Genomic DNA, 15,777 nt, shown 5'->3' with positions numbered 1-15,777 from the left:
GGAACTCAAGCAGACATGCCCTCTGCCTCAGATGCTGGACAGGAAACCGGGGTCCGCACTTAGCAACGGGCAAAGCGGTCAGCCTGGCCGCGAAGGGGGAGCCTGGGGCCGGGTGTACCCCACGCCAACCCCCAGCCGCCCCTGTGCAAAGCACTGTTGGCTCAGCAGAAGGAAGATGGGTGAGGAGGCTGGCGTGTTGCCTTAAATAATGTGAAAAGTAAACCCACAAAACCACCTTTGGAAAAAAAAAAAAAAGTCAGAAATTGACATTCTAAAATGTAATGGGGCCATACACGCAGGGACTTCTGCACCGAAGGTACCACCTTTTCCAGGAACAGAACAAACACTAATGCACAATAAATCATTTCAACCTGCCAGTAATCTGGGAGATGAAAAACCTCACCCAGAGATGGGATTGTGAGTTTACAGAAAACCCATCAAAACCAGGCGCGGTGCCAAAGCCCCAGAATTATGTGCACGGCATTCCTCCTCCTCCTCCTCACCAGCGCGCGCGTGGAGGCTGCAAAGCTCTCCTTCCAGGCGGCGGATGAGTCAGTGCTTGAACCCAGTGAGTGACTGCCTCCGCGCATTTGTCACGCGGCATTTAGTTGCAAGGAGTGGCCTGTCACCAGCTCCCTGTCCCTCTGTTCAGACCACTCAAAGGCACCTTGAAGGGTTCTGCGCCGAGTCACACAGCCCCTACCCCCAGGACATGCAGGCAGGGGAGGGGCGCTGAGCCCAGCCTCTCCAGCGCCCCGCCTGCCCTGGGAGCCCGACAAACGCTCTGGGCCAGGCCCGGGGCTGCCCGTGTCCAGGCTGATGAGCCGCCAAGGTCATCGCGCAAACCTCTCAAGGTTGTCTGCCTGGATGCCCCGCCTCTCTCCCTAGCGCCAGCCTCCGGAGGGGCCCCCCCGCCTGCACTAACCGAGGAGGGAGAGCTCCAGGCTGCAAGGGGCCCTGGCCAGCGAGCCAGAGATGCCATCCGTGTCTTTTACCGCACGTCCCTCTCCGGGCTGTCCATTCCCACAGACACGCGTCCTCTTCACGTGAGGGCAGCCTCCCCAGCTCAGCTCTGCACTCGCCTCAGCCCGCAGGGGATGGGTGTGTCCAGCCTCACCCAGAGCTGCCACTCTTGTCTGCTTCCATCTCTCCTGGCGGCCCCCCTCCTGGAGACTCGTGGCTTCACGCCCTCCTCCTTCCCCTCCCTCCACCCCCACCGGGTCGCGACTCCTGCCCTTCTCCTCCCGCACTGTCCTGGCCCCGCTCCACCCACCAGACCTAGGAAGATGCCATCCTGGCTGCCTCTCTGGCCTCCAGTCTCTGCCCTTCCGACCCAGCTTCCCTGTCGCCAAAATGCACACCCGGTCACGGCTCTCCACGGTACAGCGCTGCCTGCAAAACACAGATGGCGCTGCTTGGCCAGCCCCTCAAGCTCTGGATGACCAGATCCCCGACCTGTCCCCCCACCGGACCCTGGCCCCTCCCACTGGACAGTGAATGGACGGTCCTGCCCAGCCCTTCTCTGGCCAGGCACAGCTCCCCCACCAGCCACCATGGGGCCATTTTGGCACCTGACACTCCCGTACCACCATCCGAGTCGGTGCCTGGAGTACAGGCTCCGTGGGCAGAGATGAGAGTGCTTCTAGGGTCTGGGTCTTTGGTAGATTTAATACAGTGACAATCAATAGTCCTCACTGCATGAGGAATGAAGAAACGTCAGCTCTGTTAACAGCATGTGGCAGCCGGAACAGTCCACTGAGAAAGTAAGGGCACGCCCCTCCCCGTGGGAGAGACCAGGACTGGGTGAGAGCAGTAACCTGGGAACTTCCTGGAGTCACTACATGTGCGCACGTGACGGTCAGCGGGCCCCACGTCTCCCCGGGGCCGCCAGGGCCACGGTCTAGTGAGGAACAATGAACTCACACACACACACACAGTGAGCCGTCTGCCCTGGGCCAGGTCACTCAGTCTTGCCGGCCCCGGGCTCCTCACCTGTGAGCAGGGATGCTGCCACCTCCCAGGGCCCCAGGGATGTTTCAACGAGCCAGAGGGTGCATGTAAAGCCTTGGGCACAGGGCCTATACTGCTGCCCTCCCCCATCATCAACGTGCTGTGACCCTTTTCTGAAAACCCCCTTCTTTGTAAAAACCCCAGGGATGTTTCAACGAGCCAGAGGGTGCATGTAAAGCCTTGGGCACAGGGCCTATACTGCCCTCACCCCCCATCAACGTGCTGTGACCCTTGTATTCTGAAAACCCCCTTCGTAAAAATGGAAAACCACTTGCAACCAGCCGGGGACCAAGCCACAAACCTCCCTCCTTCCTCTTGCTTTTCTCTCCCCAGTGATCTTGGCCGTGCCGCCATCTCCCCCTCCAGGGCCAGTCCCTGTCCCACCCCCGGGGGACCTCGCCCCAGCCACCAGGCACCCCTCCCCCCTCCTCCCCCTGGAATCACTCGGGCTCAGATCTCTCCCATCCTACAGACGCCCGCCTAACCCTAACCCCACCCCACCCCACCCCGCTCTGGCTTCAACCAGAGCTGCATCCTCTCCTCCTTCAAAGCCAAACTACTTCAGCCTCTGCCCGGGTCCCCGCTGCAGTCGTTTCCAGCCACTCCTCTGTAAGTTACATTTTAAACACACTGTGGCTGGGGGGCAGGAACGCAACTGATTATATACATCCATCTCCTCTGATAGCCACGTACCTTGCTGAACTCTTCAATTATTTCTTATCACGCGTCTGTAGATTGGTTAGGATTTTTTCTGTGAGGTCATCGTATCAGCTATATAATCTAACCACCTAATGATAACTTCCAGGAGCCTATGTAACACCCCACGAACCCACGTGATACCCCAGGAGCCCACGTGCCCTGGGATGGCTTGAGCAAGACACTCCGTATCTAACCCCGTCCTCTCCTCCCCGAGCCTCAAGCTTCTTTCTCGTCAACCCTGCGGACCCGCCGCCACCAACACGTCCCTGAGTTCTGGGCCTGTCCTAGACTTCTCTCTTCCCCTCTGGGGAAACACCTGGGCTTTCACAGAAAACGTGGCCATGACTCCCCAGCAAATGCAGGGCTGGGAGACGCTGCCCGACAGGGACAGCTTCAGGCTCAAGTGACGGCTCCCAGGACTCTTGGGTTTCACAAATGTAATTTCTGACGAAATGACTAGCGCCTGGGTCAGGAAAGTAAGAGCTGAGGCATATGGAGCCCCCGGCTCCCGAGGAAAAGCCCTTGGAGGGAGATCCCACCAGGCACAAAGCAGGGAGCCCACGCGGCTGGCCTGGGTTCCCAACTTGCCACCAGACTCCCAGCTGCACCCACCAGACGGAAACAGCAACGGACACTCCGCCCGGACGACTCCTCCTGCTCCAGCCTGGGAGGAAGGTCGGACAGCACAGCGTGTGCTCCCACGTGGCCACTCAGGCGGCCGCGGAGGGAGGGGAGGGGCCGGGGCCTCACCGGGTTTTCTGTCTGGGCGATCCCAATCACAAAGACCAGCTGGGAGAAGAAAAGCGCCCCGATGAGGTTCTTGTGGATGCCGTGCAGGTTGGAGCGGAGCGTCTGCACCAGCGCCAGCAGCACGAAGGCCACCAGCAGGGCGGCCAGCGACAAGGACACGGCAGCGTAGGTGACGATCTTCAGGGGCAGGACCTCTCCGTGCTGCGGGCGGGTTGGTTAGAGGCGGGAGAACACGTAAGGGCCATGGCTCTGATGGAGCTTTTGCACAATCGAGACACATTAACATATTATTACTGCGGGCACGAACCAGCGTGACTACGTCGTGGCTCTCGGGGGTGCAAAAACCAGATGAATAGTTTCGGGTGATAAAGGTCTGGGGAGGTCGGTGGTGACGGCTGCAAACACCATGGACGTACATAATGCCCCTGACTTGTACACTGAAACACGGCTGAGACGGCAACTTTTTTACTGCGGGCACGAACCAGCGTGACTACGTCGTGGCTCTCGGGGGTGCAAAAACCGAGAGCAAAAACCAGATGAAAAGTTTCGGGTGATAAAGGTCTGGGGAGGTCGGTGGTGACGGCTGCAAACACCGTGGACGTACATAATGCCCCTGACTTGTACACTGAAACACGGCCGAGACGGCGACTTTTCTGTTACGTGTATTTTGCCACAAGAAAAAAAAAACTGAAAAACAAAAAACCTCACACATAACTCCTGCTGTCCGGCAGGTGTGGGGCCTGTCCACCCAAATTCTGCGCCGAGAGACCTTCAAACAGAGCCTCAGTTCACACAAAAGGCAGAGATGCCACAGCTGCAGGAAACCACAGTTGTCTCCTGCGCTTTTTTTGCAAAACAGGACACTCGTCCAGGACCTGGCACCCGACGGAGGTTTGGCATCTGGGGAGCAAAAGCAGCTCCGGTTCTCCGGTAACTTCCAGAAAGCACCGTTCTGAACGTGCACAGAGCTGTGAGCCGGGGCTGCCCGGGGAACTCGGGGAGCCAGGCCTGGGTGGGATGGGCGGGGGGACTGGGTGCTCAGGGATCTCAGAGAGGCTGGGAGCTGCAGCAGCACTCACTCCCCAAGGCGGGGCCGCTCTTTAGAGGCCTCTGGCTTTGAGGCACCTGGGGCGTGGGAGCCTTGATCCCTGCTCTGGTTTAATTTCTCCTACCTGAACTTCTGCTTCCTTTGCCTGCGAGTCCCCTCCTGGTGCTGCCCAGCTTCCTGGCCATGAGAGGACCCCCAAATCCGCCCCTCCATGGACAAGACCACTAATAATTCACCCCCTTCAGGCTGGGACCCGGAGCTTCTGCCCATGGGAGCTTTCTGTCTCGGGCTCCCAGAGGCACACTCTCTGCTCCTGTCACCCTAACACCCATCAGCAGCAACCTGTGGCTGACTCACCCTCCCAAGAATGTGACAGAAACTGGGGCCGCTGCATACCGGGAAGCCCTGGGAGGGATGATGGTGTGGCCGCCCGGGACACATCCCAGCCTGAAAACAGGGTGAGGTCTCCCAGGCCTCGGTTTGGCTCCTTGACATCAGTACACAACCCTGCCAGGCTGACCCCGCCCAGGCTGACCCTGCCCTGCTTGGGCCCCCCTGCCTCACTGGAGGCCCACAGAGGCCACCGAAAACACTGGAGGCTAAACATCAGCCGTCCCGCTGCCGCCTGGGGCTCCTGACCGAGCCTCCTTTGTCCTTTGGGGCCACTGTATGCCGCACTTAAGAGAGACACTCCCTTCGTTCCCGCCAGCCGTCTCTTTTCCTCCTTAAAATTCAAAGTGCAGCAGAAACACCATCACCTAACAGACTGCTGAGAACCCTGTTTTGAAGTGAGGTGTACATTCCAGGAGTTTCCTCTCTGAGGTTCTGGACGGCCATCACGGTTTCTAATTTACAACCTGGGCTCTTTGAAAACTCTTCTAAGGGGGCTCTGTTACGGAAATCCTAACAGATTCTGGCCAGTCCTCCTGGAGCACAGTTTTTAATTGTGGCTTCAGTTTGTTCAAAGGCCTTAGCAGGAAAGATGCAGCTCACAGAAGAGCGGGCTTGGGGGCCAGGACACACTTGCCAGCTGGGCAGGGGTTGCCCTGGGGACGGTGCCCACCTCACGCCGGGAGACGTCCATGAGCACGGCCGAGCTAGTCGCGTGGCTGCACTGGCAGGTGACGTGGGTCCGGTTTCGGGACAGCAGCTCACAGCCCTTGGCCGACCACCCTCCAGTCCCACCGATGCTGCAGAGAAAAGCAGGGTGAATGGGTCTCTGGGGCCCTCCCGCCCCCACTGGAGCCCAAGCAACATCTTCGCTGGGCCCCAGCCAAGTGCCACTGTCACCTCTGTGAGGACCATGGCCCCGGCGGCCCCCGGGGCCGTGTGAACCCTCTCCCTTCCCTTTCCAGCCGGCGGGCCCTCTGATAAGCACCCTCTCCGCCGTTCACGTGCATATGCGTTGTTCAGCAGTAACACCTCAACGGGATGTCGCAGGCCCCTTTGCCGGAGACATTAGCCAGTTGTTAAAACAGCCACTGTGTGCTCTGGTCTCCTTCTGAGGCTCGATGACTCGGTGAGAGAAGCTGGTCAAATAATATAGATTCCACTTACGTGGGGAACCTGGAGACTAGACTGACTTCGTAGAAAGCAGCCACAGTCACCCACATTTTCCACAGTCCACAAAGTGCCCCAGCTGTGCCTGGCCCAGGAGTTGTCTCCGGAAACATCCACCGCCCAGTACGCGCTGCCCAGAGCACAGGCTCCAGAGGGGTGGGCGGTGGAGCCCTGAGGGTCGGGTTCTGGGAGGGGTGACACGTCTGGGGGAGGGGAGGACAGGTCCAGAAACAAAGCCCCGGAGATGCGGGAGGGAACCATGTTAGCATTAATATTTGCCCAATACAGCACAAAGCAGGAACTCAAGCAGACATGCCCTCTGCCTCAGATGCTGGACAGGAAACCGGGGTCCGCACTTAGCAACGGGCAAAGCGGTCAGCCTGGCCGCGAAGGGGGAGCCTGGGGCCGGGTGTACCCCACGCCAACCCCCAGCCGCCCCTGTGCAAAGCACTGTTGGCTCAGCAGAAGGAAGAAGGGTGAGGAGGCTGGCGTGTTGCCTTAAATAATGTGAAAAGTAAACCCACAAAACCACCTTTGGAAAAAAAAAAAAAAAGTCAGAAATTGACATTCTAAAATGTAATGGGGCCATACACGCAGGGACTTCTGCACCGAAGGTACCACCTTTTCCAGGAACAGAACAAACACTAATGCACAATAAATCATTTCAACCTGCCAGTAATCTGGGAGATGAAAAACCTCACCCAGAGATGGGATTGTGAGTTTACAGAAAACCCATCAAAACCAGGCGCGGTGCCAAAGCCCCAGAATTATGTGCACGGCATTCCTCCTCCTCCTCCTCACCAGCGCGCGCGTGGAGGCTGCAAAGCTCTCCTTCCAGGCGGCGGATGAGTCAGTGCTTGAAACCAGTGAGTGACTGCCTCCGCGCATTTGTCACGCGGCATTTAGTTGCAAGGAGTGGCCTGTCACCAGCTCCCTGTCCCTCTGTTCAGACCACTCAAAGGCACCTTGAAGGGTTCTGCGCCGAGTCACACAGCCCCTACCCCCAGGACATGCAGGCAGGGGAGGGGCGCTGAGCCCAGCCTCTCCAGCGCCCCGCCTGCCTTGGGAGCCCGACAAACGCTCTGGGCCAGGCCCGGGGCTGCCCGTGTCCAGGCTGATGAGCCGCCAAGGTCATCGCGCAAACCTCTCAAGGTTGTCTGCCTGGATGCCCCGCCTCTCTCCCTAGCGCCAGCCTCCGGAGGGGCCCCCCCGCCTGCACTAACCGAGGAGGGAGAGCTCCAGGCTGCAAGGGGCCCTGGCCAGCGAGCCAGAGATGCCATCCGTGTCTTTTACCGCACGTCCCTCTCCGGGCTGTCCATTCCCACAGACACGCGTCCTCTTCACGTGAGGGCAGCCTCCCCAGCTCAGCTCTGCACTCGCCTCAGCCCGCAGGGGATGGGTGTGTCCAGCCTCACCCAGAGCTGCCACTCTTGTCTGCTTCCATCTCTCCTGGCGGCCCCCCTCCTGGAGACTCGTGGCTTCACGCCCTCCTCCTTCCCCTCCCTCCACCCCCACCGGGTCGCGACTCCTGCCCTTCTCCTCCCGCACTGTACTGGCCCCGCTCCACCCACCAGACCTAGGAAGATGCCATCCTGGCTGCCTCTCTGGCCTCCAGTCTCTGCCCTTCCGACCCAGCTTCCCTGTCGCCAAAATGCACACCCGGTCACGGCTCTCCACGGTACAGCGCTGCCTGCAAAACACAGATGGCGCTGCTTGGCCAGCCCCTCAAGCTCTGGATGACCAGATCCCCGACCTGTCCCCCCACCGGACCCTGGCCCCTCCCACTGGACAGTGAATGGACGGTCCTGCCCAGCCCTTCTCTGGCCAGGCACAGCTCCCCCACCAGCCACCATGGGGCCATTTTGGCACCTGACACTCCCGTACCACCATCCGAGTCGGTGCCTGGAGTACAGGCTCCGTGGGCAGAGATGAGAGTGCTTCTAGGGTCTGGGTCTTTGGTAGATTTAATACAGTGACAATCAATAGTCCTCACTGCATGAGGAATGAAGAAACGTCAGCTCTGTTAACAGCATGTGGCAGCCGGAACAGTCCACTGAGAAAGTAAGGGCACGCCCCTCCCCGTGGGAGAGACCAGGACTGGGTGAGAGCAGTAACCTGGGAACTTCCTGGAGTCACTACATGTGCGCACGTGACGGTCAGCGGGCCCCACGTCTCCCCGGGGCCGCCAGGGCCACCGTCTAGTGAGGAACAATGAACTCACACACACACAGTGAGCCGTCTGCCCTGGGCCAGGTCACTCAGTCTTGCCGGCCCCGGGCTCCTCACCTGTGAGCAGGGATGCTGCCACCTCCCAGGGCCCCAGGGATGTTTCAACGAGCCAGAGGGTGCATGTAAAGCCTTGGGCACAGGGCCTATACTGCCCTCACCCCCCATCAACGTGCTGTGACCCTTGTATTCTGAAAACCCCCTTCGTAAAAATGGAAAACCACTTGCAACCAGCCGGGGACCAAGCCACAAACCTCCCTCCTTCCTCTTGCTTTTCTCTCCCCAGTGATCTTGGCCGTGCCGCCATCTCCCCCTCCAGGGCCAGTCCCTGTCCCACCCCCGGGGGACCTCGCCCCAGCCACCAGGCACCCCTCCCCCCTCCTCCCCCTGGAATCACTCGGGCTCAGATCTCTCCCATCCTACAGACGCCCGCCTAACCCTAACCCCACCCCACCCCACCCCGCTCTGGCTTCAACCAGAGCTGCATCCTCTCCTCCTTCAAAGCCAAACTACTTCAGCCTCTGCCCGGGTCCCCGCTGCAGTCGTTTCCAGCCACTCCTCTGTAAGTTACATTTTAAACACACTGTGGCTGGGGGGCAGGAACGCAACTGATTATATACATCCATCTCCTCTGATAGCCACGTACCTTGCTGAACTCTTCAATTATTTCTTATCACGCGTCTGTAGATTGGTTAGGATTTTTTCTGTGAGGTCATCGTATCAGCTATATAATCTAACCACCTAATGATAACTTCCAGGAGCCTATGTAACACCCCACGAACCCACGTGATACCCCAGGAGCCCACGTGCCCTGGGATGGCTTGAGCAAGACACTCCGTATCTAACCCCGTCCTCTCCTCCCCGAGCCTCAAGCTTCTTTCTCGTCAACCCTGCGGACCCGCCGCCACCAACACGTCCCTGAGTTCTGGGCCTGTCCTAGACTTCTCTCTTCCCCTCTGGGGAAACACCTGGGCTTTCACAGAAAACGTGGCCATGACTCCCCAGCAAATGCAGGGCTGGGAGACGCTGCCCGACAGGGACAGCTTCAGGCTCAAGTGACGGCTCCCAGGACTCTTGGGTTTCACAAATGTAATTTCTGACGAAATGACTAGCGCCTGGGTCAGGAAAGTAAGAGCTGAGGCATATGGAGCCCCCGGCTCCCGAGGAAAAGCCCTTGGAGGGAGATCCCACCAGGCACAAAGCAGGGAGCCCACGCGGCTGGCCTGGGTTCCCAACTTGCCACCAGACTCCCAGCTGCACCCACCAGACGGAAACAGCAACGGACACTCCGCCCGGACGACTCCTCCTGCTCCAGCCTGGGAGGAAGGTCGGACAGCACAGCGTGTGCTCCCACGTGGCCACTCAGGCGGCCGCGGAGGGAGGGGAGGGGCCGGGGCCTCACCGGGTTTTCTGTCTGGGCGATCCCAATCACAAAGACCAGCTGGGAGAAGAAAAGCGCCCCGATGAGGTTCTTGTGGATGCCGTGCAGGTTGGAGCGGAGCGTCTGCACCAGCGCCAGCAGCACGAAGGCCACCAGCAGGGCGGCCAGCGACAAGGACACGGCAGCGTAGGTGACGATCTTCAGGGGCAGGACCTCTCCGTGCTGCGGGCGGGTTGGTTAGAGGCGGGAGAACACGTAAGGGCCATGGCTCTGATGGAGCTTTTGCACAATCGAGACACATTAACATATTATTACTGCGGGCACGAACCAGCGTGACTACGTCGTGGCTCTCGGGGGTGCAAAAACCAGATGAATAGTTTCGGGTGATAAAGGTCTGGGGAGGTCGGTGGTGACGGCTGCAAACACCATGGACGTACATAATGCCCCTGACTTGTACACTGAAACACGGCTGAGACGGCAACTTTTCTGTTACGTGTATTTTGCCACAAGAAAAAAAAACTGAAAAACAAAAAACCTCACACATAACTCCTGCTGTCCGGCAGGTGTGGGGCCTGTCCACCCAAATTCTGCGCCGAGAGACCTTCAAACAGAGCCTCAGTTCACACAAAAGGCAGAGATGCCACAGCTGCAGGAAACCACAGTTGTCTCCTGCGCTTTTTTTGCAAAACAGGACACTCGTCCAGGACCTGGCACCCGACGGAGATTTGGCATCTGGGGAGCAAAAGCAGCTCCGGTTCTCCGGTAACTTCCAGAAAGCACCGTTCTGAACGTGCACAGAGCTGTGAGCCGGGGCTGCCCGGGGAACTCGGGGAGCCAGGCCTGGGTGGGATGGGCGGGGGGACTGGGTGCTCAGGGATCTCAGAGAGGCTGGGAGCTGCAGCAGCACTCACTCCCCAAGGCGGGGCCGCTCTTTAGAGGCCTCTGGCTTTGAGGCACCTGGGGCGTGGGAGCCTTGATCCCTGCTCTGGTTTAATTTCTCCTACCTGAACTTCTGCTTCCTTTGCCTGCGAGTCCCCTCCTGGTGCTGCCCAGCTTCCTGGCCATGAGAGGACCCCCAAATCCGCCCCTCCATGGACAAGACCACTAATAATTCACCCCCTTCAGGCTGGGACCCGGAGCTTCTGCCCATGGGAGCTTTCTGTCTCGGGCTCCCAGAGGCACACTCTCTGCTCCTGTCACCCTAACACCCATCAGCAGCAACCTGTGGCTGACTCACCCTCCCAAGAATGTGACAGAAACTGGGGCCGCTGCATACCGGGAAGCCCTGGGAGGGATGATGGTGTGGCCGCCCGGGACACATCCCAGCCTGAAAACAGGGTGAGGTCTCCCAGGCCTCGGTTTGGCTCCTTGACATCAGTACACAACCCTGCCAGGCTGACCCCGCCCAGGCTGACCCTGCCCTGCTTGGGCCCCCCTGCCTCACTGGAGGCCCACAGAGGCCACCGAAAACACTGGAGGCTAAACATCAGCCGTCCCGCTGCCGCCTGGGGCTCCTGACCGAGCCTCCTTTGTCCTTTGGGGCCACTGTATGCCGCACTTAAGAGAGACACTCCCTTCGTTCCCGCCAGCCGTCTCTTTTCCTCCTTAAAATTCAAAGTGCAGCAGAAACACCATCACCTAACAGACTGCTGAGAACCCTGTTTTGAAGTGAGGTGTACATTCCAGGAGTTTCCCCTCTGAGGTTCTGGACGGCCATCACGGTTTCTAATTTACAACCTGGGCTCTTTGAAAACTCTTCTAAGGGGGCTCTGTTACGGAAATCCTAACAGATTCTGGCCAGTCCTCCTGGAGCACAGTTTTTAATTGTGGCTTCAGTTTGTTCAAAGGCCTTAGCAGGAAAGATGCAGCTCACAGAAGAGCGGGCTTGGGGGCCAGGACACACTTGCCAGCTGGGCAGGGGTTGCCCTGGGGACGGTGCCCACCTCACGCCGGGAGACGTCCATGAGCACGGCCGAGCTAGTCGCGTGGCTGCACTGGCAGGTGACGTGGGTCCGGTTTCGGGACAGCAGCTCACAGCCCTTGGCCGACCACCCTCCAGTCCCACCGATGCTGCAGAGAAAAGCAGGGTGAATGGGTCTCTGGGGCCCTCCCGCCCCCACTGGAGCCCAAGCAACATCTTCGCTGGGCCCCAGCCAAGTGCCACTGTCACCTCTGTGAGGACCACGGCCCCGGCGGCCCCCGGGGCCGTGTGAACCCTCTCCCTTCCCTTTCCAGCCGGCGGGCCCTCTGATAAGCACCCTCTCCGCCGTTCACGTGCATATGCGTTGTTCAGCAGTAACACCTCAACGGGATGTCGCAGGCCCCTTTGCCGGAGACATTAGCCAGTTGTTAAAACAGCCACTGTGTGCTCTGGTCTCCTTCTGAGGCTCGATGATTTAAGAAGAAACGTCTCACATCCGTTTTATACTTTCATCTTCAGATTGCACAACGTTTCCTGGCAATTGCCTGGAAGCAGGGCCCCATCATTACCCCGTTTTACCGATGGGAAGCCCCAAGTGACAGGCTGCTTCAGGTGTGTCTCGGCCTCCTCGATGATTTAAGAAGAAACGTCTCACATCCGTTTTATACTTTCATCTTCAGATTGCACAACGTTTCCTGGCAATTGCCTGGAAGCAGGGCCCCATCATTACCCCGTTTTACCGATGGGAAGCCCCAAGTGACAGGCTGCTTCAGGTGTGTCTCGGCCTCAGACAGAGCCCTGGCCTCCCTGACTCTGGGAGAGTCAAGTAGCTTCTCTGACCCTCAGCGTACTCATCTGTAAAATGGGACGTGAAGGCTCACACACGTTTGCCAAGAACTTTAAGGTCTGGGATGGCAGATGCAGCACAAAGCAGAAAGGATCATTGGAGCCCCGGCTGGCTAACTGCTGGGGTTCAATCAACTGACCATGAGAGACAGCCGAGCCTAACGCGTGCCAGACAGACCTCAACACCGGCCTCGTCGTGAAAGTGGACCCTGCATTCTCTTTTGTAAGCCAAGCGTCTGTTGCCCTCCAGGCGCTATGCTGGTTGCTCATTAACTGGAATTTGGAAACTACAGGAGGAGGGAGAGAGTGGCGCGTGGTGCCTGCTGATCCAGACCTGCTTCCCAGCGTGGGCGCCCAGCAGAGGCCCCCGCGGCAGAGACCCGACCCACCTAGTGGAGCTGCAGCTTTGGGGAACGCTTGGGCTGCATGGGAGCGAGCGCAAAACTCCGACCGGGCTGCAGCGTCGGGGGCGGGGGTGGGAGGCAGATGGATGCTGCTGATGTGAGCGGGGTCTCTGAGGGGTCAAACCAGCCCCAGCAGCTGCCATGTGGGTCTCCAGGGCGGGATGGCTGAGGTCAGGGACCTTCGCCTGGTACAGACAGGGACTCCCCTACACACGTCAGGGGTTTTCCGCTGTCGGTGGGAGGACCCTGGGCCCAGTCTCTGAGTCCCACCCCCGTGTGTGTCCAGAACAAACCCCGGCCTTGTCTGGTGGTGGACGGGGCGCTTGTTGGCCGGAGTCCCACAGGTGAGGGGCCCCGTCTCCACGCTGGTCTTCTCGAGGGATCTCCATGTGTGCCTGTGCACGTGTGTGCACGTGTGTGTGACCCTATGTGTGAACATCGTGCACGCCTGTGTTTCCAGATGTGTCTGTGTGCATTCGTGTACACACGTGTGCATGGTCATAGCTGGGTGCATGTGCACACGTGTATGTTTGCGTTTCCAGGTGTGCATATGTGTACATGCCTGTGCACGTGTGTAACTGTGGGCTTATGGGGGACTCTGACACCCCCAGGAGGGGCTGGAAGGGAAGCAATGGGCCACAGAAAAACTCCCAAGGCGCTCTGCCAACGGAGCGTGGGGGACCTGTGCGCGGGCACACCTGGCCTCAGCAAAGCCCCCCAAGGAAATGCAGCGTCCCGGGGCAGGGAGGGGCACCACCCGTACGTGACGGAGTGATTCCAGAACACGCAGACCGGCTTGGTGCGCTCCTCGGTCTCCAGGAGGGTGTACTCCACCAGGATGGGCCTCTCCAGGGGGCTGGGCAGCGGGGCCCCCTCGCTGTACACCACCGCGCTCACCACGGGCGTGTTGATGACGGGCCGGTTAGGCAGCCTGCAGGGGAGAAGCCAGAGGACAGGCACAAACCTGTGTGCAGCCCTGATGAGGACACGGCGCGGAGGTCTCTCCAGGAGGGACCGAACCAGGCGCACGAGCTCGGAGCCGCAGCCTCAGCCCTTGCGAAGGCATGGCTAAGGGAGCGGGAGTGAGGCCTTGGTAAAGATTTTATCACCAACGGGCAAGCACAGGGTCACCTCTGGGACAAGGGCAGACTTTGGAAATTTAAAATGAAGAGGAGGTATGCGCGCGAAGACGTCAAGGCTCCACCACGCTGGTTAGCCACCCTCAGCCTGGTTAACAGCACCAGTTAGCCACACTCAGGCTGGTTAGTGACGCAGGCTAGGCATCGACACTCTGGCTTTGGGGTCAGCAGGGAGGCAGGTGGCTCCAACTGCCGCTAGGGTTGTTTTCCAGGGTCGGCTGAGAGCTTTTGGGAAGGTGCGTGGAGTCACCACGCGAAGACGTCAAGGCTCCACCACGGAGAACAGCAAACCCCTGGAACGCTGGGAATGTCCAGCGAAAGGAAGCTGGTGCAGTGGTGACGGCTCAGAGAGGCCTCCTATCCAGCCACTGGGAAGGGTGCATATGAAGACCACAGACCCAGGCAGGAGCTGGAAGTGACTCCAAGGTTGAAAAGTGAAGCCTCTGCGCTCCGCCTCTGCTCAGGCCTCGAAGCCCTTCGGTGGCATTTGCTTCTGCAGCCGGTAATTACTGAGCTGCCCTAGGTGCTGGGGCCACCAGGAGCCGCGGGCAGGCAGGTGTGCGGGGACGGATGCCCCGAGCAGGAATTACACCGCTGAGCCTGGGGTGCGTGCTGGGGAGGGGCGTTCCTGGCGCTCCTGGCAGAAACACTCGGCAGCCCCAGAACCCCTGTCCCAGGCAGATCCCAGGGCAGTGGTCTCTGGCCGTGGGCCGGGGTCACTGCGTAGTGTGCTTGTACGGATGTTCCAGTGGTTGAGATTCTGACTTAGGGAAGCCTCGGAATCCCCTGGAAACTGCCGCCCCGCCCCGCCCCCCCGGAGCCAGGCTTACCTGAGGCTGCGGCGGTCCGGGTCATAGTACTCGGGCAGCAGCTGCCCCAGGGTCCGGTAGATGATGACCAGGGCGATGGCGAACTGGCCAGGCTCCTCGGGGTGTCTCTTCCGCCTCCTGAATGGGGCCTCCATCTCGGCGCTGGGCTGCGGGCGTGCCGTCTGGGGGGCGGCCCTGCGACCGGCCGGCCTCACCGTGGGGCCCTCTGCAACATAAGCACAGCGTGAGGAAGGGGGCTGGATGCCTGTGTTCCCACCAAATCGCCTTCTACTTGAGCCAGTGCTTCCTGAAATCAATAGATGTTCCATGGGAAACAGTAGGAGGTTTCTCAAAAGATCCAGCACAGAACCACCACAGGACCCTGCAACTCCACTTCTGGGTGTGCACCCCAGAAAGCTGAAAGCAGGGCCTCGACAGATGCTTGCACACCCACGCTCACAGCAAGCGTGATTCACAACAGCCAAAAGCTGTAAGCAGCACAAGTGTCCATCAGCGGATGCTGGATAAGCAAAACGCGGTCCCATCCATATAAGGAGATGTCATTTAGACTTAGAAAGGAAGGAGGTTCTGGCACAGGCTACAACGTGGATGAACTTTGAGGACACGATGCTCGGTGAGAGAAGCTGGTCAAATAATATAGATTCCACTTACGTGGGGAACCTGGAGACTAGACTGACTTCGTAGAAAGCAGCCACAGTCACCCACATTTTCTACAGTCCACAAAGTGCCCCAGCTGTGCCTGGTCCAGGAGTTGTCTCCGGAAACATCCACCGCCCAGTACGCGCTGCCCAGAGCACAGGTTCCAGAGGGGTGGGCGGTGGAGCCCTGAGGGTCGGGTTCTGGGAGGGGTGACACGTCTGGGGGAGGGGAGGACAGGAGCAGAGCGGGGGGTGGGGGGCTGGAGGTGCGGTGGGGGAGGGTCTCCCCTCTGCCCCCGTGAGAGGGACACCACACACCTTTCAG

At 59.4% G+C, this 15,777-nt stretch overlaps 1 protein-coding gene across 1 annotated transcript in view; it reads right to left on the bottom strand.

The window, feature by feature from the left end:
- The window catches only part of CELSR1 (cadherin EGF LAG seven-pass G-type receptor 1), a 170,090-nt gene that overhangs the window by 11,345 nt on the left and 142,968 nt on the right, over positions 1–15,777 (bottom strand). The window contains exons 21-24 of the mRNA XM_024127151.2: positions 14,815–15,019; positions 13,609–13,776; positions 11,618–11,744; positions 9,696–9,896 (exon numbers count right to left, since the gene is read on the bottom strand). Of these exons, the coding sequence (XP_023982919.1) occupies positions 9,696–9,896; positions 11,618–11,744; positions 13,609–13,776; positions 14,815–15,019 (701 nt within the window). The remainder of the gene's footprint in view (positions 1–9,695; positions 9,897–11,617; positions 11,745–13,608; positions 13,777–14,814; positions 15,020–15,777) is intronic.

The sequence above is a fragment of the Physeter macrocephalus genome, chromosome 6 (assembly GCF_002837175.3).
Source record: "Physeter macrocephalus isolate SW-GA chromosome 6, ASM283717v5, whole genome shotgun sequence".
Taxonomy (NCBI): domain Eukaryota; kingdom Metazoa; phylum Chordata; class Mammalia; order Artiodactyla; family Physeteridae; genus Physeter; species Physeter macrocephalus.
This window is presented reverse-complemented; position numbering and strand designations above follow the sequence as displayed.